The sequence below is a fragment of the Alnus glutinosa genome, chromosome 3 (assembly GCF_958979055.1).
Source record: "Alnus glutinosa chromosome 3, dhAlnGlut1.1, whole genome shotgun sequence".
Taxonomy (NCBI): Eukaryota; Viridiplantae; Streptophyta; class Magnoliopsida; order Fagales; family Betulaceae; genus Alnus; species Alnus glutinosa.
Genome location: NC_084888.1, coordinates 8,260,349 through 8,287,182, shown reverse-complemented (window position 1 = coordinate 8,287,182; position 26,834 = coordinate 8,260,349). Strand labels below are relative to the sequence as shown.

Genomic DNA, 26,834 nt, shown 5'->3' with positions numbered 1-26,834 from the left:
AACAAGTAAATTCAATTTTTTTTTAAAAAAAATTGAGGGAGTAATCGCAAATAGCACGTTTACTCATAAATTTACTTTACATTTACCCAAATAAAAAAAGGCTTAAAAGTGGAATGGTGGAAACTTGCTCGGTTCTCGAAAGCCATACCAAGACATGGTTTGACAGGGTAGCTTACTTGGAAAAACAGAATGTCTTTTGAAGTGGTGGCATATTGTGAAAACAGGTTGTCAGCTAAAGATAGATGGAAGCAATGGAGATCCAATGGTGGTGCTTTGTATCTTTTGCAGAGGTATTGAAAGTAGAGATCATCCATGATTGTGGCTTCTCCAATGGGACGACAAGGCATTTCAATGGACCGTGGCAAATTGAAGAGGCAAAAGCTTTCACATAATAATGACAAGTCTTGTTTGGTCTGGTCATATTTGCCAAATGTGGATTGAAATGCATGCAAGAATCCATGGTATGAAAGAGGTGAGATCTGGACTGCTTGCACAGCTAAATAAGCTCCATGGATGTGAACTAGGGAGAAACAGAAGCAGCTCTTCTGGCTAGCTTCTAACTTGGCTGTCTTTTATGATAAAATTTCTCTTATCTTGGAAGGGGGACTCCTTCCCTAATTGTAATAGTGGCCATCAAAAATCAATCTGTATTCATTGATCTCGACTGTTGTACTTCTTTTTGACTAATGAAAGATAATTCATCTTAAACTTCTCGATTGATGCAGAAATTAATGCAAGTTTCCCCCACCCCCACAAATGTATGCTCCAGTTGTATACATGAGATGAGAAGAATAATGACAAATTCCCTCAATAAAAATGAAATCTTTTGCACCCTTCAATTCTTTTGTGCAAGCCCACAAATACAAGCAGGAAGTAATTAATTAGCTGTAAACAATAAAAAAAGAAGAAGAAGAAGATGGATTCACAGCCATTACTGTCTGCTACCAATTTTCCTTGACGATTTTAATATTTTCGAGCACGAATTTGCCTTCTTTGTACTTCTGGGGTGCCTGGTAAGCTCGTTCATACTTCCAACCCAGCAACTCCCGGCAATGAGAGCAAAATACGTCAGCAATTGTGTGGAGACCTGTAATAAGGTGTCGGTCCTCTTTTGGCCCTTCCACAATGTTCATCGCATGGGAGAACAGAAAGGCCCTGCCGTTGCCCGACTACAATATATTGAGAAAAAACAATGTAAAAATCTTGAGCTTTTTAAGAATTGACATATGCAATCTAGAAAACAAACACATGGAGAATCAGCAAATACTTACTATATTTCCATATAATCTGAGAAGACAAAGAGACGAAAAAGAAGAGATGTGGAGGAAGAGTGTGTGAGAATAAAAGGTCTTTGGGGGTGAGATTGAGATCATGTTCGAGCAATGCGCACCCCATAAGGAGCCCTCTCGCAATAGCCAGCCTAGAGGCGTGGGAGTAATATAAACCTAAGGTAAAACTCATTCTTGAAAATCGGGTTACAAGGAGAGGACGTCCAAAAACTTATATACACATAGCTAAGATTAGAATTAATCCATGTGGGACACGAGAATCGTAATTTATCACCGCGCTTTCGCAGCTGACGTCCGTAGCAGCACACTCTATTAACACTGACCTAATACTAGCCATTTTTATTTTGGTGGCTCTACTCACCTACCGGTATTTTGATTTAGCCTATAGGTTTCCCCCTTCGTGACTCAAACCTATGATGTAGTGTTTGACTATGATACAAAATAATACAATATTTGAGAATAACTCACCGTTAAAAACTGGTTTACATGGGGAGAGTGCCCAAAAGCTTATCTTATATACACATGGTTAAGATTAGACTTAACCTATGTGAGACATAAAGATCATAACAGGGAGAGCAACGTAAACCATTTTTGGATTCATCAGAGTTATTTTCTCTACTTAACTGAAAATATTTTCAGGTGGACAATACTTTAGGCACACTTAAAAGTAGGAAAAAACAGCGAAAAAAAACAGGGCCTACATTCGACTTCATCCATCCATATAGCCACCACAAAGCAAACTTTGAATCACATACACTACTCTGACCAGACAAATTTGATCAATTTAAGCCTAGATATTCCAAACTTGGAGAAGATCATATCAATTATCAAGAGTGAGTTCACCTGGAAAGCCTTGGAAATGATATCGTCGTGACGAGATACATGGTTCCGGCACTTGCAGCAGCTGTACAACCGTGGCCCAACCAAGCCCTCCATTGCCTTGTAGAATTGGCTCGATCAATGCAAAAATCTCAAGAAAAATCAATTAATAATTACAACCCAAACTTCTCCGGCCTCAAAAAGACTGAAAAGCAAATGAATTCGCCAAACCCATCTTTTGGCTATGAAAAAGATGAAGATTGGCATCAATGATTGAGATGTAGTTTAATGAAAAGATTGACTCAAGATTCCAAACAAGACACAAGACATTGATTGATAAACAAACAATTGGGGTTGATAAAGACAGAATTAGATTGAATATTGAGTCCCATTAGCATTAAAAAATCAATATTGAAAATAAATAAAGAAATAAAAAAGTAAATATAACTAAATCAAGATCATCCTTGTTTGTTGATTAGGAACTAGTTTAGCACCTACCCATTAAAAAATAAACAGATATACGAAAATGAATGGATTAAAGGAGAAGCTTGAAATATTATTAAAAGGATCAAAAGCCTATTATTTATTTTTCCGCAAGCTAATCATATATACTTACCTTTTCAAAAAACAAATCTATTAAAAATCCAAGGACTCGTGGTTAGTAGTCTACTGTGAAAACCACAATTTTTCCAGAACCTAGATAGTTGTAGAGATAATACATTTTCTGGTTGAGATTTATTCAAACTTAAATGGAGAAATAGATAAATTAATTAATTAATTAATTCTATTAGAGTTCTATAACTCTTGTAGTTGGACACTATCCCTAATCAATTGAGTTTATCTGTTAACTTTCGAAATTTAAATAGAATTATCTAAATCTATATGTTAAATGGAGTACCCATTATGAGTGTCAACCTAAAATCCAACTATGAGTGTGTGAGAGAGTCTTATTGTGATAAGGTTTGAGCAGAAACTACTCTTTTGTCTTATGCTCTGTTTGTTTCGACGTAAAATGGTTTCGTCGTAAAATATTTTCGACGAAATCAATTTCAGAAAAAAATTATTTTCTTGAAAATATTTTTCGGCGTTTGGTTCGCACGAAAAAATTACGAAGAGGGAAAATGCAGCTGTCACCGGAATCCGGCAACGGCGACTAGCCGTTGCCAGATTCTGGTAGGACTCCTCTGACTCCTATCAGATCCGGTCGAATCAGTGGCTGGGTCCGGTCATATCCGGCTGGATTCCGACCATTTTGGCCAGATCCGGTCGGATTAGTGGCTGATCAGGTCGGATTCCGGCCGATTTCTGACCATGGCCGGATTTCGACCAGATTCTGCCAGAATCTGGTCCGCCGGCATCCGGCGACGGTGGCCGGATGTCGCCGGATTCCGGCGCCGGCATTATTCCGCTGCCTAGATGATGCCGGATTTCGGTGCCGCCTGGTTTTGGACGACCGACTATTGCCGAATTCAAGCAGTCAGATATCAAACGTGCGTGCAATGACAAAGAATATAATTTCGGAAAACGATTTACGGTTTTTAAAACTATAAATCATTTTTCAAAAATTAAAAAAGATTTTACGGTCAAACTGAAAATGGTTTTCGTTGACCATTATTTTCGCCCCTACCAAACACTATAAAATACGAAAATCATTTTCCAGAAATCATTTTACACCGAAACAAACGGAACATTATTATTATTTTATTTTGTTGATATGGCGCTATCAATCATTAGATTATTTTTTTAACAAGGGAATTGGCACTGCGAAGCTCATCCTCGAGCTTTGGGCAAGTTGGGTGGGTTTTTCCCTCTTGTTTTGTTCTTGCCACGAGAAAGACATACAAAAGAGGTATGCCAAGCAGGCGGAACACTCATTAACCTTATTGTTCTCACTGTTTGGGCTCCCTTCCATTAGGGTTGGCAAAACGGGTAATCGTGCTGAAGTTGACCTGCCAACCTGAATTCGATACGATTAGCTAATTGGGTTGAAATACAAAATCGGAACATGACACGATTATAAGCCAGGTTGTTTGATATGACACGATTAACCTGTTTAGTTAATGGGTCGTGTCGGGTTGACCCGACCCGATTGTTTTTAAAGATTTTTTAAATGGGTTTTGAATTTTGATTAGGCATATATGAGCTAATAATGGGGCATTTGACTTAAACTAAAAATTCTCTAGCACCAACCCACCAACTACTTGCTTTAATTTACTATTATTCTAGCACCAAGCTATGAGAACAGTGCGTCATTATTATATTTTGGTTTTTTACTAAATAAACGGGTTGACAGGCTCGAACCCTATAACTACGTGTCGGATTCGCGGGTCGTGTCAAAAATTGCTAATCCTACCTTCCATTCATTTAGCCAGAAGCTATGGCAGCTCCAACTCTGAGAAGTTGGGCTCAACTACGTTAACATTGATAAAGTTCATTGAACCTTACTCTTCTACAAAAGGCACATTAAGAGAAGATATTTGTTCAAGGCTTATAAAGCCCATAACTCAAGTATACCTTAGCAATGTGGGACTCTTAACACGCCCCTTACGTGTGATACTATTATCCAAACACGTGTACAACGGAAAGGAATGCTCAACATTATCCAAGGTCCTGAAGTTCTGAACTATGATAAAGTTCATTGAATCTTAATCTTTCACAAAAAACACCTTAAGGGAAGAGGTTTGCTCAAAGCTTATAAAACCCACAACTTAAATATACTTTAGCAATATAAAACTCTTAACAAACATAATATAATAATTATAAAATAAAAATATGATTTATAGCATTACTCGTTTCGAGTTTACTGCATAAGCATACGTCGAAGATATATAATGATGCGCTTGTTTTTTCGTAAAAAAAAAAATTAATAAAAGAAGAAGAAAAGAAATATGGGACACAAAAATTTCAAAATAACAGGGGTATAAATGAAAGGATTCTGGAAGAATCCCGAAAAATCTAGGGGCAATGAAAAAAGGTATTAAAAAAAAAAAAAAGTCCATGTAACTGATCCAAAAGTCCAAACCCTCTTGGTTGATCTCTTGATGACCGAAACCATAAAGGGCTCCAGTTAGGGTTTCAGACAAAACCCTAAACTCTAATTCCAAATTATCCGGGTAGACCCGAAATCATCTGGGCATTCTATGCCAAATTCCTCCGAATCAAACCCGATCAGTGTTCTTACTTCTTCATATTCTCACGTATGTAAACATTGTCCAAACGCTTTCTCTTTGAACAGCTTATTGTTATTGCCATGAGTTTTTGGGGTTGTTAATATGTATGATGCAAGAAAAAATTTGGAAATCATGAGCAAAAATTTAACAAAGGCTGTTTTTTTTTTTTTTTAAAACAACAAAATCTTTTTCGAATTGCTATTCCGGGTTTTATATGGGATTACTGTTAACATTTCTCATATAATCTTTTAGATTAAGAACTAACTCTCTTGTATTGTGTAAGTTCTAGTTATCCTTCTATCGAAAATAGGTTGATTTAACTGTCGGTTGTATTGTTGTAATGTTCTCTACAATCTTGGCATTGGTGGTCATCATTAAATTTTAATCCTTTTACCACATAGTGATGGATACCTTTTGAGAAAAGGCTTCCCCATAATTTTTTTCTTCTGTTTGATACTCATATTCATTTTCTTAATTTGTTGGGTTCAAAAATTTTGCAATGCGTGGTATAGAGACATTTATGGACAATAATTGCAGATGTGTAAACATGATATATGAATGTGTTGAGGGAAAAGAATGCAGAGGGTTTGCACTAGAAGTTTATTGTTTTCGAATTCAAATTCAGAATGGAGGGTTGCAATTTTGAAATATTTTTTGGTTTTTTATTTGTTATTGGAGTGAATAATTGTCCAATTTGGCACAATGTATTAACTTGTTGAGAGGGAAAAAATTGCAGAGAGGGATTGTGTTAGAAGTTGATAACAAATGGAATTTTGTCCAACTTGCGGGACCATGCTGCAGTATGAGTTGCCCTATCTGGGCCGTCCTTCTAGATTCTTCTGCCCGGCATGTCCCTATGTATGCTACTTAGAGAACAAGGTATAGTCCATTGAATAAGTCATTGTAGTTAACTGATTGATGTGTGAAGATCTCCCATTCTACTCTTTTGTGGTATGTATAATATCTCTATGATTTCATGTCCATGTGTGTGTGGTTTCATGATTGCAGGTTAAGATAAAGAAAAAGCAACCTCTGGTTAAGAAAGATTTAGAGCCTGTCGTCACAGATGATGACATGAAGAATGCGTCTCAGACTGATGGTGCGTTTCTTGCTATATTTTGATATATCTTCTTTTGTCAGAAAGCATCTTCCTAACTCAAAAGAAAGAAAATATAGTTAATTTTTATATGTATTGCAATAAATGTTTTTATCTGATTTAACTTTGATGATCACCCAAGAATACTCTTTTTAGTTCATTAACTGGTTGTGTTTGGTATATAGAATTGAACATAGTTTGTTTTTTTGTGTTTTTTTTCTTCCCTTTTTGTTCTGCACCTTTCTGCTCAGTGATTCTTGCTGCGGCTGTTAGATTTGGTACTTCTATGTGTGAGTTGAAGTTCATCAATCTGTCTGATGGTATTGATGGAAATGAGACTCAATCTGTATCAGTTGTAGTTTACTGATAACATATATATCACAGACGCCATTTTAATGTTAAACTTTTGGTCATGCTACTTACTACTTTGGGGGGGGGGGGGGGTGGTGAGGCCTTATATGCTGAACTGATCGGACCACCCAGTTTGGTACGATATACTTATATTTGCCTGAAAAGTGGTTAGAAATTGTAATATCTTTTGTATGTATGCTGCTTGCTGATGGCTTGGATCCCATTTGTTGAGATCGATGAGAAGCAAGAAGATATAGGTTAGATTTACAAACAACTTTCTTGAGGACACAATGGATAGATGCCAGTTGGGATGGTTTGGCCAGGTGTGGCAAAACCAATTACTCCCTGATCTTTTATATGGATCAAGTTGAATGTGTTCGGTGGACTGGAGGGGGCCCAGGAAAAAATTGCAGGCCACAGTTTTGGAATTTCGGTTGATATATGATTTAGAGAAATTAGCCTTTCTCCCTTGGGCTAGGCTTTGGTGGTAAAGGGGTGGATGGGAGTTGTAAGATGGTCCAAGAAAGAAAATAGGGTACATAAGTGACATAATGTAGGACTAAGACCTTTTTTACTCATGGGTGTGGGATAAATCCTGTTCTCTGATATATTCTTTACATATTTGGAGTTATTGATCTTGATTGACTTCGTATGTAATTTATTTTTCTGAACTAGATAGAGTAAAACTTTGTCATGGATGTTCAGCTTCATGACAAAGATTATTTGGTGCTCAAAGTTTGAAGGTTGAAACATGAATTATTATCTTATTGCTAAGCTTCCAGTTTTCTTGTCGATGTTCTTGTCTATGCTGATTCCTTGCAAATGTTTTCAAGAGATGATGGCTAATACTGCAATTTGACTTCTTGTTTTTGTTTTTCCTGGACCTTTCTTTCGTACCTTTTTTTTTTTGGCAGCATCATGCCCGAAATGTGGTCATGGAAGGGCTGCTTATGTTCAATTTCAGACTAGATCAGCCGATGAGCCGGCCACAACATTTTATACGTGCTTGAATGAGACTTGTAGAAACAAATGGCGTGATGATTAAATGCTTTTGTCATGCACATATTTCAGTCTTTCCAACTACGCAGTATAAGGAGGTTTTTGCACATTTGAAGTTCAGTTTATTCTCAAGCTCTCTTAATTATCATATCTTTTTCCTTTTTTTAAATACAATATTTATTAACAATTTAATTTGTGGATTTGTCTGATGGTATTGAGTGGGGCAATCACTGTGGATTTGTCTGAGCTTGCTTGCCAGACAGACATAACTAATGGAATTCTAATGACTGACTTATCAGCATTGAGCATTGTAAACCATATCACTGTCAGCATAGCAAGTAGAGCATCAAACTCATCACCCATGGCAGCACGCCATTCAGGAGACTTCTCAGCTTGAGAGTAGCATGTAGGCTCAATTGGAATAGAGACACTGGTAAGAGCACAGACAGGATGCTTGGTAGAGAAGAAGGAAGTGTAATCAGGAAAGGACTGAGACCTCAATGTACCGGTCTTAGACTGTGTGACCATTGAATGAGAAGGACTAAGAGCTGAGGAAGCCTCGAATAAGGAAGAAATAAGGGGATCACTGGATTCGATAGATGGTGAAGTATCAACTTGAGGAGAGGACAAAGGAGCACTCGGTAGAGGTGAGTGTGGATCCTGCACTGCAGGAGGAACAACACTTGGAACTGGAGTAATCTGCATTGAAGAAGATGAGTGAAAGCTAGGAAAAGCAGGAAAAGAAGCAGTAGAGACCGAAGCAACAAGAGCAGAATCAGATAAAACACCCTCTGTGGTTGGAAACCGAGATTCATCAAAAACAACATGCCTTTGACACATACACCTTACGAGACACAAGATCTAGACAACGATACCCACGTTGATTAGAGCTATATCCAAGAAAGATGCAATGTTTACTCTTGAACTTTAATTTATGAGTGGAGTAAGGATGTAAAAGAGGAAAACAAGAACACCCAAAGGAACGAAACAAGGAATAATCGGGACCTTTCTTAAAGAGTTTAAAAAATGGAGAAACATCTCCAAGAACAGAAGAAGGAAGCCGATTGATGATAAAAACAGAAGTGACAAACGCATCAACCCAAAAAATGGAAGAAAGATGTGATTGAGCAGCAAAGAAAGACCCATTTCCATGATATGTCGATGCTTACGCTCGGCCATACCATTTTATTGTGGTATATGTGGACAAGAAACACGGTGGAGTATGCCATGAGTAACCAGAAATTTTTTAAATTGGTTAGACATGTATTCACCACTACCATCACATTGAAATTGTTTGATGGAAGAAGAGAACTGATTTTCCACAAGAGACTTAAATTGGACAAAAACTTGAAACACATGATTTATTATGGATGGGAGACAACCAGGTAAATATGAAAAAATCATCAATAAAAAGAACATAGTAAGAACAGCCACCTAAGGACTTCATAGAGCATGACCAAACATCCGAATGGATGAGATCTAAAGGACATAAAGAGACACAAAGAGAATGGTGAAATGGAAGCTGCTTGCTTATGCCAAGTTGACAAGGTTCACAGACACCATCAAAATGCTTAACCCCACTGAGCGGAAGGGAAAATTGCTGCAACAAATGAGAAACAACTGGCTGAGAGGCATGACCAAGCCGAGAATGCCACGCAGTTGCAGAAGTCTTGACACCTAAGAAAGCAGTCAAGGCATGCTGCTTATTGACCGAGAAAGACTTCAAATGAAGAGGATAGAGACCACCTTCACTTCGGCCTTCCAGAAGAGTGAGACCCGTGTGGTTGCCCTTAACAAAGTAATGAGAACCATTGAGAAGAAAGAAACAATCATTATCTCGACAAAATTGATTAATGGAGAGAAGATTAGCATAAGCTTTAACATGGGGGTGGATTAGCATGGCTGTTCTCAAGGTTGGCAGTGATGTGTTGGTTCGCAGCACTGTCAGCATACCCAAGACTATTATTAGCAGTTTGGTTGGAGGTAGCCACCATTGCAGACAATTGAGTAGGAGGATGACGACCTTGGAAGGCATGATCCATCCTATGAAAGCAATCCAACGCTTGGTGACTCAACTTCCCACATATTTGACATGGGGGTCTGGCAGGGGAAGAAGATGGAGGCTGAAACTTTGATGAAGAAGATGTAGTCTTAGGACCATTCCAGCGTTTTCTAGAGGCTTTAGGCTTACGGTTGTAATTGTTGGCAGTAGGCTTGGAGGAGGACATGGCAAACTGGTGAGTGTCTGCAGTATTGGAAGCGGTTTGGCTATCCAATAGAAGCTCATAAGAAAGCAATTCATCTTGAAACTCACTAAAAGTGAGAGATTTGTAGCAGGAAGCCACAGACAGTGATGTAACCACAGGATTGAAGGACGGGTGAAGACCACCAACCACATAACCAATAAGAGCATCTTCAGTAACCGGTTGACCCATAGCTGCAAGTTGAGCAGAAAACTGCTTGGCAGCTTCAATATATTCAGAACAATCTTTAGAGCCTTGATGAAGACTCTGAAGTTGGCACTAAAGATGAGAAATCCGGGTTTTGGAATGAGAAGCAAATCGGTTGGAGAGGGAGTCCCAAACTTGTCAAGCGCTGGTGACACCAAAGGTGGTTGACATCACTTTCTCCGTGAGAGTGGCATTAAGCCAAGAAAGAACAAACTGATCTTTCTTAGTCCAAAGCAGAAAAGTTGGAGACAGGGTAGCAGTAGCTTTTCCTTGATCATCCAGGACATACTTGGGAGGGCACGGTTCAGAACCATCCATGAAACCCATTAAGTCATTTGTCTTCAAAATTGAAGCCACTTGGTTAGACCACGTGATGTAGTTGGGTCCTTCCAATTTGAAGGTCATAAGCTGGCCAATATTAGGCGGAACAAATTGGACAGCAGAGTTGGAAGCCATTGATAGAGAGAAAAGAAGAAAGAAAAAGTAGCGGAAATGTAGAAGAGATCGAAAAATTCTGCGTGAGTAATTTAGAGCTCTAATACCATAAAAGATTTTGAACTTCAATGATTTGTATTGATGTGTAGTAACGTATATATAGAGAAAATAGTTACATGATCTTTTGATCAGTTAAGTAAACCTATCTAATGTTTGAATTACAAATATAAACCTTATCTAGCTTATTTAGAGTTTGAACAGAATTCAAACTCCCTATTTGCATGACATGTGCAATGCTCAAAACGGATAATTAGTAAATTAAGGAATTTATATTTACACACCAACAATGTTTAACAGGAAATTAGCCCCCCAAAGCACAAAAATTAACCCGAAGGATCACGACTTCCACCCCCCACCCCCCCCCCCCCCCCCCCCCCCCCCCAAAAAAAAAAAAAAAAAAAAAAAAAGAAAAAGAAAAAGAAAAATGAGCAGCGTCCCATATGAGTTTCCAATTAATAAATCACAACCCTCGATAGAAATTTCAGAGGATCTTACGGCCAACAATGAAACGAATAGAAAAAAAGAGGGTTCAGCTACATGCTCTTAGTCAATGGACAGCCAGCTTCTTCTTTGCTAACCATCGCTTTTTGGTGGCCTCCAATGCTTCTTCCCTCATCCTAGAAAGTTCCTGAAACCAATGCTGATACTGTGCCTCAATTGCATCAAGTTCCAACTTTAGATCAACATCTACATCTTTGTTTGCTTCGGACAATGACGAACAGCTGCTTGTCAAACTCATAAGGTTTGATTTTCCACGTAGAACAGGCAACGAGTTCTTTGCATATTCGTCAACGATGCATTCTGCACCACTGCTATCAATTCCTTGAAATCTGCAGTCATCATAATATGTATCCCTAAGCTCTAGCTCAGAGAAGGATCCACTCAAGCCTTTATAGCTTCCTTCGATATGGCGATCAACGGATTCAGAGGCTTTTTCATTTTTGTTGGAAGCATCTTCTACCAGTATCTCTGAAGCAACGGATGCTTCAGAATGTTCATCTTCGAGATTAGCCAAACTTGGGGAAGAATTACAGTCACCATGGCAAATATTGCCGTCAGGATTATTGCAGATAACACCTTCTTGAGGACATGTAGTATTTACCCCCGACATAACATCTTGTTCAACCACCGACCCAGCTGGATCACTAGTTAGCATTAAATCCCACGGACATGCCATTAATGTTTTGCCATCTTCCAAGACTGGGGAAACATCATGGGGAGTTCTTGCTCCGCTTGAGGAGTAATCAGATGAAGGCTTCCACCCAGGTAGGAGTTTCATTATCAAGTAATCAATTAACTCAGCTATGAATGCCACATCATGATCTGGTAACTCCAGTTGCTCAACCATCTCGCCGGCCACTGAAAGTGCAGTATCAGTATCAAGGTAAAAGAGAAAGTGTATATTCCGTACCCGACCTGCAAGTAATAAAACCAAATCCATGTTATTGTGCTACAAAACTGGAGTACTGATCGATGATCAAAATACATGTTCACTTCCAATGTGTATACTCACTTACCACAAGAGTTGGCAATACGCAACGTCAATGATACTGAATTGTCGTCATTTTTCTTGCCTTTTAATCTAAATTCATTGTTCTTATTTGTCCTCTGAAATTCCAAAACTGGACAGCATTGGCTCTCATTGTTGCTTCCGGAACACGTGCTTAAAGAAATCTTCTTATAGTCAGTATCTATGTCCATGGAATGAGGGCCTGACTTGGTTAAACCATTTGCTTTGGGACTTTGGTCAGGTAACTGTAACGGATCACGGATTGGTTCCTTTGGATTCTCAACTCGAAGGAATTGGTCTTGAAGAAGCTCCTTTGCAGACAATCTCTCAGACACTGAGACCAGACACTTCTGAATAAACTCCTTAATTTGGGGATCACTTACCTTACTAAGGGAAGCAGGTTTGATGCCCTACAACAGAGCACATCAGAATATAAATTAAATGATTACATAGCAGTTCAACTCCAAAACGCTCAAGTAGATGGAAGCGAGATAGGTTGACAGTTGCTGAACTTACAGAGATAACCTTCTTATAGATTTGAGCAGGATTTTTGCATTCGCTATATGGATACTCAAAAGTAACCATCTCCAACATGCACATCCCAAAAGAATATATGTCAACAAGTTCATTATATTCCTCTTCATATAGCTCAGGAGCCATAAACTCAGGAGTCCCTAACGGTAAAAAATGGAAAGTTCACTAATTTCCCCAGGTCTGTCTAATAAAACCAAGAGCATGAGAAGCCTTACCAATCACACTTCGAGCAGTAGGCTGCTGCATCACAGTTGCCAATCCAAGGTCTCCAATCTTAACTTCTCCATGATTTCCATTAACAAAAATGTTGTCACATTTTAAGTCCCTGTGAATAATAGGTGGGTTGTGACCGTGAAGATAGACTAAACCTCGGAGAATCTGCCTTGCCCAATTCTTTATGGCCTTCATATCGACATTTTTATGCTTCTTACGGTATCTAAACACCAAAAGGTATCAATCACAAATAATACAGCCAAGCAATGCAATGACAGAATAGGAATCAACAAAGAGAACATACTGCCTAAGATTCCCAGATGTGAAGAGCTCAGTCATCATGTTGACAGTTTTCTTGTTATCATCCACCCAGGAATTATAGAACTTGATGATATTATCATGTTTCAAAGATTTCAGCAGATGAACTTCAGAATACAATTTTTCCAAATCTTCTGGTGACTGCAAGACATCATCAATCCTCACTTGATTCCAGGCAACTTCTATTCCATCAACTTCATCAAATGCCTTATAACTGCGAAAAAGAAATCAGGAAGCTGAAGTCAAACCATTCTAGAAGTTAATAAAATGTTTCTTTCTTAAAGAATAACTTCTAGGAAAATAGATCAAAATAAAAATCAAAATAGAGAGAGAGAGAGAGAGAGAGAGAGAGAGAGAGAGAGAGAGTTGTGTAATCATACACGGTCTTGAAAGCACCCTTGCCCAAAATTTCATTGTACTGTTACAAAGGGAAATAAGACAAAACAAAAGTGTACATCAATAAAAGAAAAATCAATGACCAAAGTGAGAAAAAAAAGATTGACTTCATCTCACAAAGAATAAAATGGCCACTCCAAATCCAATGATTTCTTTTTTTGCCATTGGCAAAGATGAAAACAGGAGCTTCCAGGCATTTAACCTCAATTTGTTGCTTATTACATCAAAATTAGAAATCAAAACCTCAAGTACAATATCATGCATCCACTAAAAACTTGGAATCATCAGTACAATACTAACAAAGTATAACATGTCCATCAAAAGTCAATTTCCAGTCAATGCCAACTACATGTGGAATTGAAGACAGAACAAAAGCAAAACTCCAATACACAGCATTATAGGTAGTCACTTGAATCATGGGCTTGAGTCATAAGCTCAAATTATCCACCTACCATCAATTACAAGGTTCCAGTTTCAATACAAGATTGCCCACAAAGGAAAAAGTACACTCCATTGTATGGTAATACATAAAAACGCTAGTGAAAATTGAATACAACCCATTTCAAGCTAGAATGACATGATTAATCAACCAATCTTAGGGTAAACTGCCCCTTCTCCTGATTAATTACACTCAACTCTTTATTTCTTCATATACATCAAAGACGATACTCAACAATTTTACTGCAAATAAATTATAGAGTTAAATACATTTTTAGTACCTGAGTTTTGAAAATTTTATTTTTTGATACCTGAGTTTCAATTCGCATCACAGATGGTACCTTCATTTTGGAAAAAGACCAAATTAGTACCTCAATCAAGTTTTCTGTACAAAAACTAACAGCCCACTACGTCACTACCACTTAGCACCACTAGGAACACGACACCTATTCCTTCCGACATGTTAGCACCTACATAATTGCCAAATCCCCCCAAAATCAGTAAATGACGTGGGTGTGTGATGTGGAAGTGTTTGGGTGATTTGACAATTATGTGGATGCTGATATGTCGGAAGGGACATGTGTCGTGTTCCTAATGGTGTTAAGTAGCAGTGACGTGGCGGGCCGTTAGTTTTTGAACGGAAAACTTGACTGAAGTACTAATTTGGTCTTTTTTCAAAACTGAAGTACCATTTGTGATGTAAATTAAAACTCATGTACCAAAAAATAAAGTTTTCAAAACTCAGGTACTAAAAACATATTTAACCCTAAATTATATTATAGAGCTGTTTTCTTTCACTCATATAACTATCTAATTTCATTCTGCAATCCAAAAAAATAAAAAATGAAGAGACAATGAAGATATCTATTGAATTCATTCCACCTCTTTTTCTGTAAATACTAGAAGAAAGGAATAAGAAAAGTTTATGTTTCAATGAACCACAGGTTGATATCTTCACAACTCAGCGAAGCATAGATCTAGTTTCTGATCAACAAAAAGACGACTATTAAAACCCAAACACTTTAACTCAATCTCCTCACCTGTAAGAAAGAACAACAAAAAAGGAAAAGAAAAAAACAAACTGCGAATTTATGCAATCCAAAGCAATGCAATGCTGATTTCCAAACAGTGTCAGTCATACAAAGTTTCAGGCTACATAAATCATAAACACAAAACAACACATTTTATTAACAAATCCAATGTACAACAACGCCAATTCGTATAATTAAGGTAGTGGCTAATCAAATACCCGAACGTATCGACCGGTCGAGTCTTTCTCTACATATTCAACCACGGCATCAGGAGGCTCGACCATCGTCCCACACACTCCATTATTCGCTGGCGTTACGGATCCAGCACTAGAACTCATTCCTGCCAAGAACCAAACAGCTACCAAAACAACAGGGATTTAGATTTTTTTTTTTTTACTCTTTTATATTTGAATCGCGGGTCAATTTAGCCCTTTTCTTTTATTGGTTTTTTGGGTTGGAGAACAATCAAAGCAATCGCCGCAGATTAACCCCGAGATCATAATGACAATGGCGATGCTCGGAGAAGGCTTCGGAGGCAATGCAGAAGGAATCGAATGCCGATTGCGAACGGAATCGGCATTCGACGACAATGCATTGAGGCAATGAAGCTAAATTCGCAGCCCCAACTTCCATGCCACGTATTTTACTCATCCTCGCACCGATCCCAACAACACCCACTTCTCAATTACCATTTTTTTCACCAACCCAGGTCCCAAAAGCTCCCCAAAAAACAAAAATCAAAACCCAAAACAAAATTGAAAAAGAAAAAGATTAAAAAAGAAAAAGAAAAGGATTAACCCAAATGAGGTGCAATGGGGGACAGACAAAATTGGGTGGGGGGGGGGGGGGGGGGGGGGGGAAGCGAGAAAGGATTGTGCTTAGAAGGAAGATCGAGATCGAGAGGGACCGTTGGGAATGAGAGGAAATGAGAATGAACGAGCGGGAGGTGCGGAAGACAAGGTAGCAACAACACTTGGCTGGCTCGTAGCCAAGAGGCGCAGAGTTCTAGAACACGACGTCGCGTCGTCCGTTTACATGTTGTTACGAAGTACAAGTGCCGTGAATTGAACTGTCAATAACCATTCAAGCAGGATAGGATCTCTCTCCATTTCAACTGGGTAGTTGAAATGTACAAAACTTATTCCACGATTTAATTAAATATAATTTTGCATATTTAATGATGGTAAATGTTAGAGTTTATTTTAATATATATTTTTTTTAATGATGTGAATTTAATTTTTTTGGCTTAAAAGAATTTTTTTTATTATTATTAAATTTATGTTATTCAAAAGAATACTAGAAAGAACTTTATCATTTCTTATTAATGTGTGTTGTTATATGTTGAATATATTATTATATTATTTTAAAAAATTAAAAAATATAAAACTATATATATATATATTATTAGATACAATAAAATTAATTTTTTACTTTTTATTTTATAAATAGCAAAATAAAATCTTGATCATACATGGCTTCTTTCCATTTGATTTCAAGCAACAAAATTCTAATCTAACGTCTCATGTAACAGAAATCTAGTTTCATTTATTAAATGAGCCCGTCCTCCAATAAACTTATATAATTTTTTTTGGGATAATTATATTACTGGTCATTAGAGTTGACCTAAATTATAAATCACTCCATGTGGTACAAAAAGTTTATGGAAGGTCTCTGTGGTAAACTATAATTACGAATCACTCCCTGAATCCGTTTTCAGTCCACTAAGTTAACAAATTCCGTTAGTTTGTCACGTCATACCTAATAGGAAATCGACATGTGGCCACCCTAGGGGAGGCCATGCGCCATCCCTAGACGTGGCCAGCCACCTTTTTGCTATTTTTTTTTTAAGTTTTATTTATTTATATTTTTTTTTATTGTAATGGATATGTGTCGATTTTTTATTGAGTATGACGTGACAAACTAACGGAATTTGTTAATTTTGTGGACAGAAAACGGGTTCAGTGAGTAATTCGTAATTGTAGTTTACTACAGGGACCCTCCATAAATTTTTTGTACCACAGGAAATGATTTGTAATTTAGGCTAATCCTAGAGACCAATAGTTCAATTATCCCTAATTTTTTTAATTGTTCTGTAACATCTTAACTTAAGTATTAAAAATGAATATTTTTTAATATAATAAATATAGTTTTAAATTCTTGTAATTGTGAATTTTCATATAAATATATGTGCATATTTACTTGTGTATATGTTTTAACATAGTAACCAAAAAAAAGAAAAAAAGAGCAAGTCAAAAAAATGGACCTATGATCAAACACATTGGAAGAGACAATCTTTGATTTAATTTATATTTATTTAATTTTCTACTTACTACACAACAGGGGTGTCGTGGTGTAGTTGGTTATCACGTCAGTCTAACACACTGAAGGTCTCCGGTTCGAACCCGGGCGACGCCACTTTCGTGAAAATAATCATTTTGATGTGTGTTTTTTGGAAGAAAGCACGACGTACGACATAAACGACGTCGTATACGATGGGCGTCTTGATCGACCACGGTGGTCCACGCATTTGGTTTAACCCGGGAAGTCGCTTCACGATTTGGGTAGTTACTCACTGAGTGAGATCTCGGACATTTTTGGTCTCTCTTTCTTTCTCAGTCCTCACTACTCGCACTCCCACCCAACCGATCTCGGAATTTTCCGACACTTTCTTGGGAAAGACGGAGATGGAGAGCAGTCGAGAAAACAGATTCTGGAGGAACAAACAGGAACATAAACATAAACAGAGGAAGGCTGACTTGGACGCAGTGCTTCGGAAATCGTGGTACCATCTGCGGCTGTCAGTGAGGCACCCTTCCAGGGTCCCCACCTGGGACGCCATCGTGCTCACGGCCGCCAGCCCCGAGCAGGCCCAGCTCTACGACTGGCAGCTCAAGCGCGCCAAGCGCATGGGCCGCGTCTCCCCCTCCACCGTCACTCTCGCCGTGCCCGACCCCCACGGCCAGCGGATCGGCTCCGGAGCTGCCACTCTCCACGCCATTCACGCCCTCGCTGCGCATTACCAGCACCTCGGCCTTCATCTCGCCCCCGCGGTACGTAAATTTGGTCGTGTACTATAGCTCGTTTTGTGGCTCTCATTCGTATAATAATTTTGGTCATGCCGTAATGCTGAAAGAAACTTAAGAGTTTTTTTTTTTTTTTTTTTTTTTTTTTTTTTTTTGGGGGTTCATATGATGTTTTTCTGTCAAGGAAACTATGGGTGCTCACTCACATTCCTTTTTCCCAGCAAAAGAATTTGGGGAAGGAAGGGGTAGTACAAAAGTTCAAGAGCCAGAGTAATACAAAGGGTGGTGAACAAATTGGAAATAGTGGCATTTTCATGATATTGCAGCCCTTACTTTACGTACTGCATCAATTCTAGGTGATATAATTGTAAATGAAAATCCTGTGCTAATTCATAATGGGTCAATGGGGCTATTTGATTTCTGTGGAGCAACTAACGGTGCTTAAATGTGCCAGCATGTGCCCTTTATCTTATGTTTTATGTGTTGAGAATTATGGGAACATTAGGTTTTGTGGTTGTCTTTTGTGTGCTGCTGCATTACATAAGAATCTAAATCATTCCTCTTGCTTATGGGGGAGAGGATGGGAAATATCTTTGTTGCCATTTGGGAAATTCATTAATTGCTCGCTTTGATGGTTGCTTATGATCAACAGGCAGGAACCACAGACAATAGCAGTTCCAACAATGAAGTCCCTCTCATGCCAATGGTTAGCTTCATGGCCAAAAAGCATATACTATTGCTTCATGCTGGAGGTGACTCTAAAAGGGTCCCATGGGCAAATCCTATGGGAAAAGTTTTCCTGCCGCTTCCGTATTTGGGAGCAGATGACCCTGATGGGCCAGTTCCGCTGCTTTTTGACCATATACTGGCCATTGCTTCTTGTGCAAGACAAGCCTTTAAAAATGAAGGTTATTTGTTCTGTCTATTTCATTTGAGTGAAAACTTGGCAATATTGTTACCAAACGGTCTTTCTTACTCAAAGTTGACTTCCTACGTGTAAAAACTTTTGATATGGGTATGTTTATGTGTATGTTTAATGTCAAGAATACGGATATATGCATATATTATTGACTTGAATAGTTCTGTTTATCTGAGTCTTATATTAACGATTACCTCATAACATTAACCATTGTTATTAGTATTTGAATCTTTGCTAAGTTAATTGCAAATATGCTACATATGGGAAAAGTATATTGATTTAGGTGCTCAGAAGGTTGTTTGCTGTCTCAAATATAATCTCTTATAGTATATGGATGTTACTAACAGGATATATATATTTTTTAATCTTTGCAGGCGGTATATTTATTATGACTGGAGATGTTCTTCCGTGTTTTGATGCCTCCACCATGGTACTTCCAGAGAACACATCCTGCATCATCACTGTTCCGATCACCCTAGATATTGCTTCTAACCATGGTGTCATTGTGGCATCTCAAAGTGGGATTACGGCTAAAAGTGTTTTGGTCAGTTTAGTTGACAATCTTCTACAAAAACCCAGCATACGCGAGCTTGTTGAGAAGAAGGCAATTCTGGATGATGGTAGAACACTACTTGACACAGGAATGATAGCAGTTAGAGGTCAAGCCTGGGTGGAGCTTGTTAAGCTTGCATGTTCCTGCCAACCAATGATTTCAGAGCTTCTGAAGAGCAGAAAAGAGGCAAGCACTGATGTTTATTCATGTCAATATTTTATATTTTTACCATAACATAAGAAAGAAAATTTCCTTATGTGTATCTTCTCAGGGAAAAGAAAATAGAAAAAAAGGAAACTTTTGCTTAAGTTTGTCTGTGATGTCTCTTTGTGTAGGACTACGTTTAAGTGCTCACAGGATGTGAACTCTCTATATGACAAGTTAAATTTAGGAATAGAAAGTAAACTAGATACTTGGATTCATTCTTGCAATGCTGACTATTAACCGCAGTTTGTCTAGTTTAACTGGAAGAGAGGAACACTATGGAAAATGAAACTCTGTTGTTTGATGTTGTTCAATGCATCCTCTTATTTTACAAAGTTAGTTTATTATTTTTCCTAATTATACTTTCACGTCCTATTACTTCCCACTTGATGCCTGTTTTTGCATTTTCCTTGGATTGGCTTCTGTTTCAATTTTTATAATCCTTCTTTCTCTCCCTTAGAGTTTCTGCAGACATGTCTCAGACAAGAGAGTTTGCAGGCATTTAAATTTTTTAACCACTGCTTTAGTTGGAGCAACTGCTAGTACCAGGAGACTTTTGGGTGATCAATATTGCATTGACCTATTCTTTTCTTTTTTTGGTTTTGGTTTTGTTTTGTTTTTTTTTCCCGGAGTTGATGAAGTCAAAAATAGATCAGATGCATCATGTTGATAATGTAATCTCTTTTCTCAATGATTGACTTCACAAGATGCAATCGAACTCAACCAAGTTTCATCACAGTCGGTTGGGGTCTGCTACCCAAGCCCCTGGTCACATTCAGCTTTCTTCAGTGCCATGTCTATTGAAATGTAGGCTATTACGCTTTCTTTCATTATTATTTTTTATTGACCTTCCTTGTTTTGGCCTATTGCATTTGGCTTGAAGCAAAACACTTCTTATCGTTGCAGTCACTTATCTTCATTGCCCATGACAAAGCCATGTTAGCTGAATCTTTCTTATGTTGTCTACCTTCATTTTACACCAGTGAATTGCTTGTTTATTAATTCATTTCTTGTCATCCTAGTTATCCATCTCTGTATCCTTATTTTACCTGCACATATTATATTCTTCTAGTATAGATTATATTTTATTTTAAAGAGATAAACCAATTACAGCTTACTGCAAAAGCAAATATTTGCTTTACCATTTTGTTTTCATTTTATGGGCAAGGCCCTCTTCAATATCTCTTCCTTTGGATGATTGTTCTGACATTTTATACACCTTATGTTTAGCCATCTCTTGGCCTTCAATGATTCTCTTTTCCTGATTTTTACACTTTGCTTTACAAAAACTATATTCCATCTTCTTTGTCTTGAATCATACTGCATGATTCAATCATCTCTTCAACTTGTTGTGGGAATAACTTCTAATTTCGAGTTGTAAATCCTTGGGTTTATTGTTACATGTTGGATATGCTTACAATATAACCAATGCCGACATCTTTTACTCTAATATATATTGCTTTTTATTTTCTACAGATGAGTTTATATGAAGATCTGGTAGCAGCTTGGGTACCTGCAAAACATGAGTGGTTGCAACAACGCCCTTTGGGTGAAGAACTGGTCAGCAGATTGGGAAAAAACAAGATGTTTAGCTATTGTGCTTGTATGTTAAACACTGCTGCAAGTATCTAAATCTTGTTATTGTTCTTACAATTTATATAATTGCTATATTGGTGTTGTCCTTGCTCTATTTTGCCACTGCAGATGATTTGTTGTTCTTACATTTTGGAACCTCAAGTGAAGTTTTGGATCACCTAAGTGGGGCTAGTCCAGGACTTGTTGGCCGAAGACACTTGTGTTCCATCCCAGCAACAACTGTTTCTGACATTGCATCATCTGCTGTTGTTCTTTCAAGTAAAATTGCACCTGGGGTGTCAGTTGGGGAAGATTCTCTTCTGTATGATTCATCCATTTCTAGTGGCATACAAATTGGTTCCCAATCTATAGTTGTTGGTATCAATGTCCCAGGAGACAATGGGAGGACAGCAGAAGATTCAATTAAGTTCATGCTTCCTGATCGCCATTGCCTTTGGGAGGTTCCGTTAGTAGGATGCACTGAAAGAGTTATTGTGTATTGTGGCCTCCATGATAACCCAAAAAATTCACTTTCTAGGGATGGGACTTTTTGTGGGAAACCTTGGAAGAAGGTCTTTCATGACCTATGCATCCAAGAAAGTGATCTGTGGGCCTCGACAGTTACACAGGACAAATGCTTATGGAATGCAAAGATATTCCCCATTCTTCCTTACTTTGAAATGCTTACTTTGGCAACATGGTTGATGGGCTTGAGTGACGAAAAAACCAACTACTTGCTTCTCTTATGGAAAAATGCGCGCCGTGTCAGTTTGGAGGAGTTGCATAGATCAATTGACTTCACAGAGATGTGTATAAGCTCCAGTAATCATCAAGCAGATCTTGCAGCTGGAATTGCTAAAGCATGCATTAATTATGGCATGCTTGGACGCAACTTATCGCAATTGTGTGGAGAAATTCTTCAAAAGGAAGTTTCAGGAGTCAAAATATGTAAGGACTTCCTGGATATGTGTCCCAGACTTCAGGAGCAGAACTCTCGGATTCTTCCCAAAAGTCGGGCATACCAGGTGCAAGTTGATCTGCTTCGAGCATGCAGTGACGAAGCAAGAGCATGTGAGTTGGAGCACAACATTTGGGATGCGGTTGCTGATGAAACGGCTTCAGCAGTAAGATATGGTTTTAAAGGTAGATTTAAAGATTCCTCTTGTAAATAATGTCAAATTATATTAATTGGGAAAGAACTTCTGATGACAAAACTGAGCTATATCAATACATCACTGAATTACCACTTAAAAGTTCTGAAGAAACTTGTGTTTCTTCTATTGTCCTTCCTTTTTAAGTAGTTGTTTCACGTCTTTCAAGATACTTAGTATATTTATAATTTGTGTTCTGTTGGAGCTATTATATTATGCTCTTGATTTTTAAGGGCCAGTGATTTACACACCTTTCTTTGTGGTCTGTAGAACATCTCTTGGAGTCTCCCAGCAACATGTCTGCTTCAGCATATGAGAACAAGAAGTTTGATGGCTGTGTTGATAGATCTTTCCACCCTAGAATGATAAAGGTTGAATTACCTGTTCGTGTAGATTTTGTTGGGGGTTGGAGTGATACTCCTCCATGGAGCTTAGAGCGTGCTGGTTGTGTTCTGAATATGGCAATCAATCTGGAAGGTTCCCTTCCCATTGGCGCCATCATAGAGACGACAGAAACAGCTGGAGTATCAATAAGCGATGATGCTGGAAACCAGTTACATGTTGAAGATCTTACCTCTATTTCAGCTCCATTTGAAAGCGGTGATCCATTTCGGCTCGTCAAATCCGCATTAGTTGTGACTGGCATTATTCATGATGACATTCTTTTGTCCATGGGTTTGCTAATCAGGACATGGGCCAATGTCCCACGTGGTAGTGGCTTGGGGACTTCTAGCATCTTAGCTGCTGCTGTTGTGAAAGGACTTCTCCAGATAACTGATGGGGATGACAGTAATGAAAGTGTCGCTAGACTTGTTTTGGTATTAGAGCAGCTTATGGGAACAGGAGGTGGTTGGCAGGATCAAATTGGAGGTCTGTACCCTGGAATAAAATTTACTGCAAGTTTTCCTGGAATTCCATTGCGGCTTCAAGTCATCCCCCTCGTAGCTTCTCCTCAGCTGACTCTAGAGTTGCAGCAACGCTTACTTGTGGTATTTACTGGTCAAGTAAGTATTTATCCATTTTTTTTTTCTCATTTCCATAAAATGTTTTTCGAGATACTGAAACTCTATATGTGTATTGGGGCCCTGCTATTTATATGGTGGATCAGGTTCCTTATATTAAGGCTGGCTTAGTTTTCATGAACTTGATTATTAAATAGTTGACATCCGACATTTTGAGATTCAGGAATCCACCAGTCAAGTGCTCCTGTGTTGTCTTTTTTCACTGCAGAGATAGATGTTGGATTGGCCCTTGAATGGTTATCAAGCTAACAAGTGCAACCAGACCTGTGACAGATTTGCAAAACCTGAACTTTTCTTTATCACTTAGCCCAAGTCATTTAAGCATTGATAGATCGTTATGGCAATTTCATTTGATATATATATAGGCACAAATTTATAAAGAAAGAAATGGCGAAGATAAAAGTACATGAGCACCATAAGCTCAAGAAACAAGAGCATGGCTCTTTGATTGCATCTGTTGTTTTGGTTGTCTAAGCTGAAGTAATGATGCACCAGAAATTATCTTTATATTGGGTCGACATAAGATATTTTGTAACGGGATTACATGCACCAAATGCTGTGCAGGTTCGACTTGCACACCAAGTTTTGCAAAAAGTGGTAACCAGATATCTTCGACGAGATAACCTTCTTGTGTCTAGTATCAAGCGTCTTGCTGAATTGGCAAAGATTGGAAGGGAAGCTTTAATGAACTGTGACATTGATGAGTTAGGGGAAATAATGTTGGAGGCTTGGAGGTTGCATCAGGAACTTGACCCTTACTGCAGCAACCAGTTTGTCGACCGCCTCTTTTCATTTGCTGACCCTTACTGCAGTGGCTACAAGCTTGTGGGTGCTGGTGGTGGGGGCTTTGCTTTGTTACTTGCCAAGGATGCTTGCAGTGCCAACGAACTAAGGCAATTGCTAGAAGCAGATCCAAGCTTTGACGTGAAAATCTATGATTGGAATATTAATTGTGAAGAGGTTATCAGCAGGTAGCATATTATTTTTTAGATTGATGATTATTTATTCTTTATTTTAGATTATGATGCTTGTTCAGATTGTTGAGGTGTGCGTCATTCATGTAAATTCTGTAAAATGAAAGACCAGAGGAAAACTACAGAAAGAAAGTATTGTTTAAGCTCAATAAATTTCAGCAGTGTAGCTGATGTATTGTGATGTATAATTTGCATGTAAATAATTAGAAAGAAAGAAAAGGCTTAGCAAATTATTCTTACGTAGTTGCTTTCACCTCATTATTTTATTCAAACCAAGATTTATCCGGTACCCTATATTAATGTTAAACTATTATTAATAGATTCTTTTAATCACAACAAACTCTTCTAACACTTTCTTAAAATGACACAAATTTTTGTAAATATGTCAGCTAACTGTTTTTATACTTCATGAATAGTGTAAATAGTATCTTATCTAGAATAAAATGACAATAAATATCTACAAGATTGGTTCTTTCGCGAAAAAATTGGTTAGACCCAATTTGTAGAGCAACTTGGTTATCACAAAACAACGGAATAGGAATATGATTTGAGAATCAAATTTCTTGGAGAAAATGTTCTAGCCACATTAATTCAGTAGCAGTACGTAGGAGTGTACGTGCGGGCATATATTAACCGCCTATAGCTGCTATCCGCACCTATTCATTATTCATGATCTGCTATTTGTACATGTAGATGCGAATGTGATTAACAAAAATTATTATCCGCATGTGCAATATATATATATATATATATATATATATATATATATATATATATATATATATATATTCAACACAAACACAACGCCATTAACATTCATTTATGAATGTGTTACATTTAAAGAATTTATGTTTTTCTATGTTTTGAATTTGTAATATATATATTGGATTTGTAATTTTTTTTTTTTAAATGTTTGTTGGCTTGATTGTTATATTCATTGAATCATGGATAAAAAGACATAGGGGTATTTCTTGTGAGCATTGATTACTATGAATATTTTGAGGTTGTATCCATCATCCCATTTTTTTTTTTACCAATTCTACATATTTTTGGTGTTGCATCATTTTTTCAAAACAAGTTCAAAAAACTAAAAATCGGTCTAAATTATTTTTAAAAGCTTTTAAAATATGGCAATTACCTATTTGCAGATTGCAGATAATAATCATTATAACCGCGCAAATGAGGATAATAAAAAAATAATACGGATGCTTAAGTAAATATGTAAAAGAGATATATGCATTTTGCAGATGCGGAGACAAATATTACAACTAACCGCATCCGCATCCGCAGGTGCACCCCTAGCAGTATGAGCCATTGCCCTGCACTTTGCTTTGACACTAGACCATACTACTGCTGTTTGTTTCTTAATTTTCCAAATGACCAGATTACCACCTAAAAATGGAATATATGCTGTAGTAGACTGCATCAGTAAAATCTTCAACCCTGAAATATTTGTTCAGTCTATAACAATAACCCAAAGACATATTCGTATATACACCCATATAGATCTTGGTTATAATCAAAGACTTAGCCGTTGAAGCAGTGAGCTACAAAAGTTGTAGCTTTGGCTTGCGGCTTTTTGGGGGTGGGGTCAGAAGGCTTGGACGAAGATGTAGTTTTGTCGGTCCAACGTGGGCTAATTAGTAGGCTGTTTTATAAAGTTTTCAAATAAAGATTTGATTCCCCCGCTCCTCCCAAAATAATAATAATAAAAAAAAAAAAAAAAAAGATGCTCCTTAACCCTTGATGCAACAGTCAATTGAGTTCCAATTTGAGTTGATATTGCTGCAATAGGTTGAAACACAAACCGAACCAAATCCTTGAACTTTAAAACATAGAGAAATACTATTTCTTTATCTCCGGCCGAACTCTTATCAAACTTCAACAATTAATCAAGAGATAGGTAAGACATATATACAAGAAAAATTAATTCAATAGTTGGTTTGAAAAAGTCTGACGAGAGTTTGACAAAAATTAGAGAAGTAACATTTTTCTAAAACATAATTCCATGTCTGGTTCATAAGCTGCATAATTAATAAGAAAAACTTCACTTATAACTTTTAAACTTCATCTATTTTGAAAGAATGTATCTAAATTTTAAAACGTCTCAATTTAAAATATTTATTTTTTAGAAAGTTTCAATCTCGGTTCTCCATTAGAATTTTCTTAATTAATAATTCATCTAGAGACATTTTAAAGATTAAATACTTTATTTTAAAAAAAAAAGATCAAAGTTCACAAATTATAAGGAAAGTTATTCCCCTAATTAATAATCATTCGTCTAATGCCATTTTCGAACAATTT

General features: G+C 37.5%; 4 protein-coding genes and 1 non-coding gene across 5 annotated transcripts; 3 read left to right on the top strand and 2 right to left on the bottom strand.

Annotated features, from left to right (window-relative positions):
* Positions 1-783: 783 nt before the first annotated feature.
* On the bottom strand, positions 784-2,831 carry LOC133864321 (protein yippee-like At4g27745). The gene is made up of 3 exons (XM_062300611.1): positions 2,725-2,831; positions 2,133-2,259; positions 784-1,169 (listed from the first exon to the last, which is right to left on the bottom strand). The coding sequence occupies exons 2-3, from the start codon at positions 2,223-2,225 to the stop codon at positions 942-944; spliced, it is 321 nt and encodes a 106-aa protein (XP_062156595.1). The 5' UTR covers positions 2,226-2,259; positions 2,725-2,831; the 3' UTR covers positions 784-941.
* A 2,248-nt stretch (positions 2,832-5,079) lies between these two features.
* Positions 5,080-7,869, top strand: LOC133863485 (uncharacterized). The gene is made up of 4 exons (XM_062299435.1): positions 5,080-5,305; positions 6,015-6,157; positions 6,287-6,377; positions 7,640-7,869. Exons 2-4 carry the CDS (start codon positions 6,044-6,046, stop codon positions 7,768-7,770), a joined length of 336 nt encoding a protein of 111 aa, XP_062155419.1. The 5' UTR covers positions 5,080-5,305; positions 6,015-6,043; the 3' UTR covers positions 7,771-7,869.
* Positions 7,870-11,099: 3,230 nt separating this feature from the next.
* Positions 11,100-15,953, bottom strand: LOC133863484 (serine/threonine-protein kinase WNK8-like). Its single transcript, XM_062299434.1, has 7 exons — positions 15,328-15,953; positions 13,625-13,662; positions 13,231-13,458; positions 12,929-13,149; positions 12,696-12,853; positions 12,187-12,589; positions 11,100-12,085 (listed from the first exon to the last, which is right to left on the bottom strand). The coding sequence occupies exons 1-7, from the start codon at positions 15,445-15,447 to the stop codon at positions 11,217-11,219; spliced, it is 2,037 nt and encodes a 678-aa protein (XP_062155418.1). The 5' UTR covers positions 15,448-15,953; the 3' UTR covers positions 11,100-11,216.
* Positions 15,954-17,450: 1,497 nt separating this feature from the next.
* TRNAV-AAC (transfer RNA valine (anticodon AAC)) lies at positions 17,451-17,524 on the top strand. Its single transcript has one exon. It is a non-coding gene; the product is annotated as a tRNA-Val (tRNA).
* A 73-nt stretch (positions 17,525-17,597) lies between these two features.
* On the top strand, positions 17,598-24,783 carry LOC133863694 (bifunctional fucokinase/fucose pyrophosphorylase). Its single transcript, XM_062299743.1, has 7 exons — positions 17,598-18,159; positions 18,785-19,040; positions 19,426-19,790; positions 21,285-21,411; positions 21,513-22,526; positions 22,805-23,538; positions 24,121-24,783. Exons 1-7 carry the CDS (start codon positions 17,794-17,796, stop codon positions 24,529-24,531), a joined length of 3,273 nt encoding a protein of 1,090 aa, XP_062155727.1. The 5' UTR covers positions 17,598-17,793; the 3' UTR covers positions 24,532-24,783.
* The last annotated feature ends 2,051 nt before the right edge of the window (positions 24,784-26,834 follow it).

What these genes read in the sequence shown, in the direction of transcription:
- LOC133863484 (XM_062299434.1), bottom strand. Translation starts at nt 15,447, where the DNA reads ATGAGTTCTAGTGCTGGATCCGTAACGCCAGCGAATAATGGAGTGTGT. An exon ending in ACATCTGGGAATCTTAGGCA is followed by an intron (nt 13,150 to 13,230) that starts GTATGTTCTCTT and finishes TTTGGTGTTTAG; the next exon opens with ATACCGTAAGAAGCATAAAA. An exon ending in TACTGCTCGAAGTGTGATTG is followed by an intron (nt 12,854 to 12,928) that starts GTAAGGCTTCTC and finishes TTTTACCGTTAG; the next exon opens with GGACTCCTGAGTTTATGGCT.
- LOC133864321 (XM_062300611.1), bottom strand. Translation starts at nt 2,225, where the DNA reads ATGGAGGGCTTGGTTGGGCCACGGTTGTACAGCTGCTGCAAGTGCCGG. An exon ending in TCATTTCCAAGGCTTTCCAG is followed by an intron (nt 1,170 to 2,132) that starts GTGAACTCACTC and finishes AATATATTGTAG; the next exon opens with TCGGGCAACGGCAGGGCCTT.
- LOC133863485 (XM_062299435.1), top strand. Translation starts at nt 6,044, where the DNA reads ATGGAATTTTGTCCAACTTGCGGGACCATGCTGCAGTATGAGTTGCCC. An exon ending in TATGCTACTTAGAGAACAAG is followed by an intron (nt 6,158 to 6,286) that starts GTATAGTCCATT and finishes TCATGATTGCAG; the next exon opens with GTTAAGATAAAGAAAAAGCA. An exon ending in GAATGCGTCTCAGACTGATG is followed by an intron (nt 6,378 to 7,639) that starts GTGCGTTTCTTG and finishes TTTTTTTGGCAG; the next exon opens with CATCATGCCCGAAATGTGGT.
- LOC133863694 (XM_062299743.1), top strand. Translation starts at nt 17,794, where the DNA reads ATGGAGAGCAGTCGAGAAAACAGATTCTGGAGGAACAAACAGGAACAT. An exon ending in GCCTTCATCTCGCCCCCGCG is followed by an intron (nt 18,160 to 18,784) that starts GTACGTAAATTT and finishes TATGATCAACAG; the next exon opens with GCAGGAACCACAGACAATAG. An exon ending in ACAAGCCTTTAAAAATGAAG is followed by an intron (nt 19,041 to 19,425) that starts GTTATTTGTTCT and finishes TAATCTTTGCAG; the next exon opens with GCGGTATATTTATTATGACT.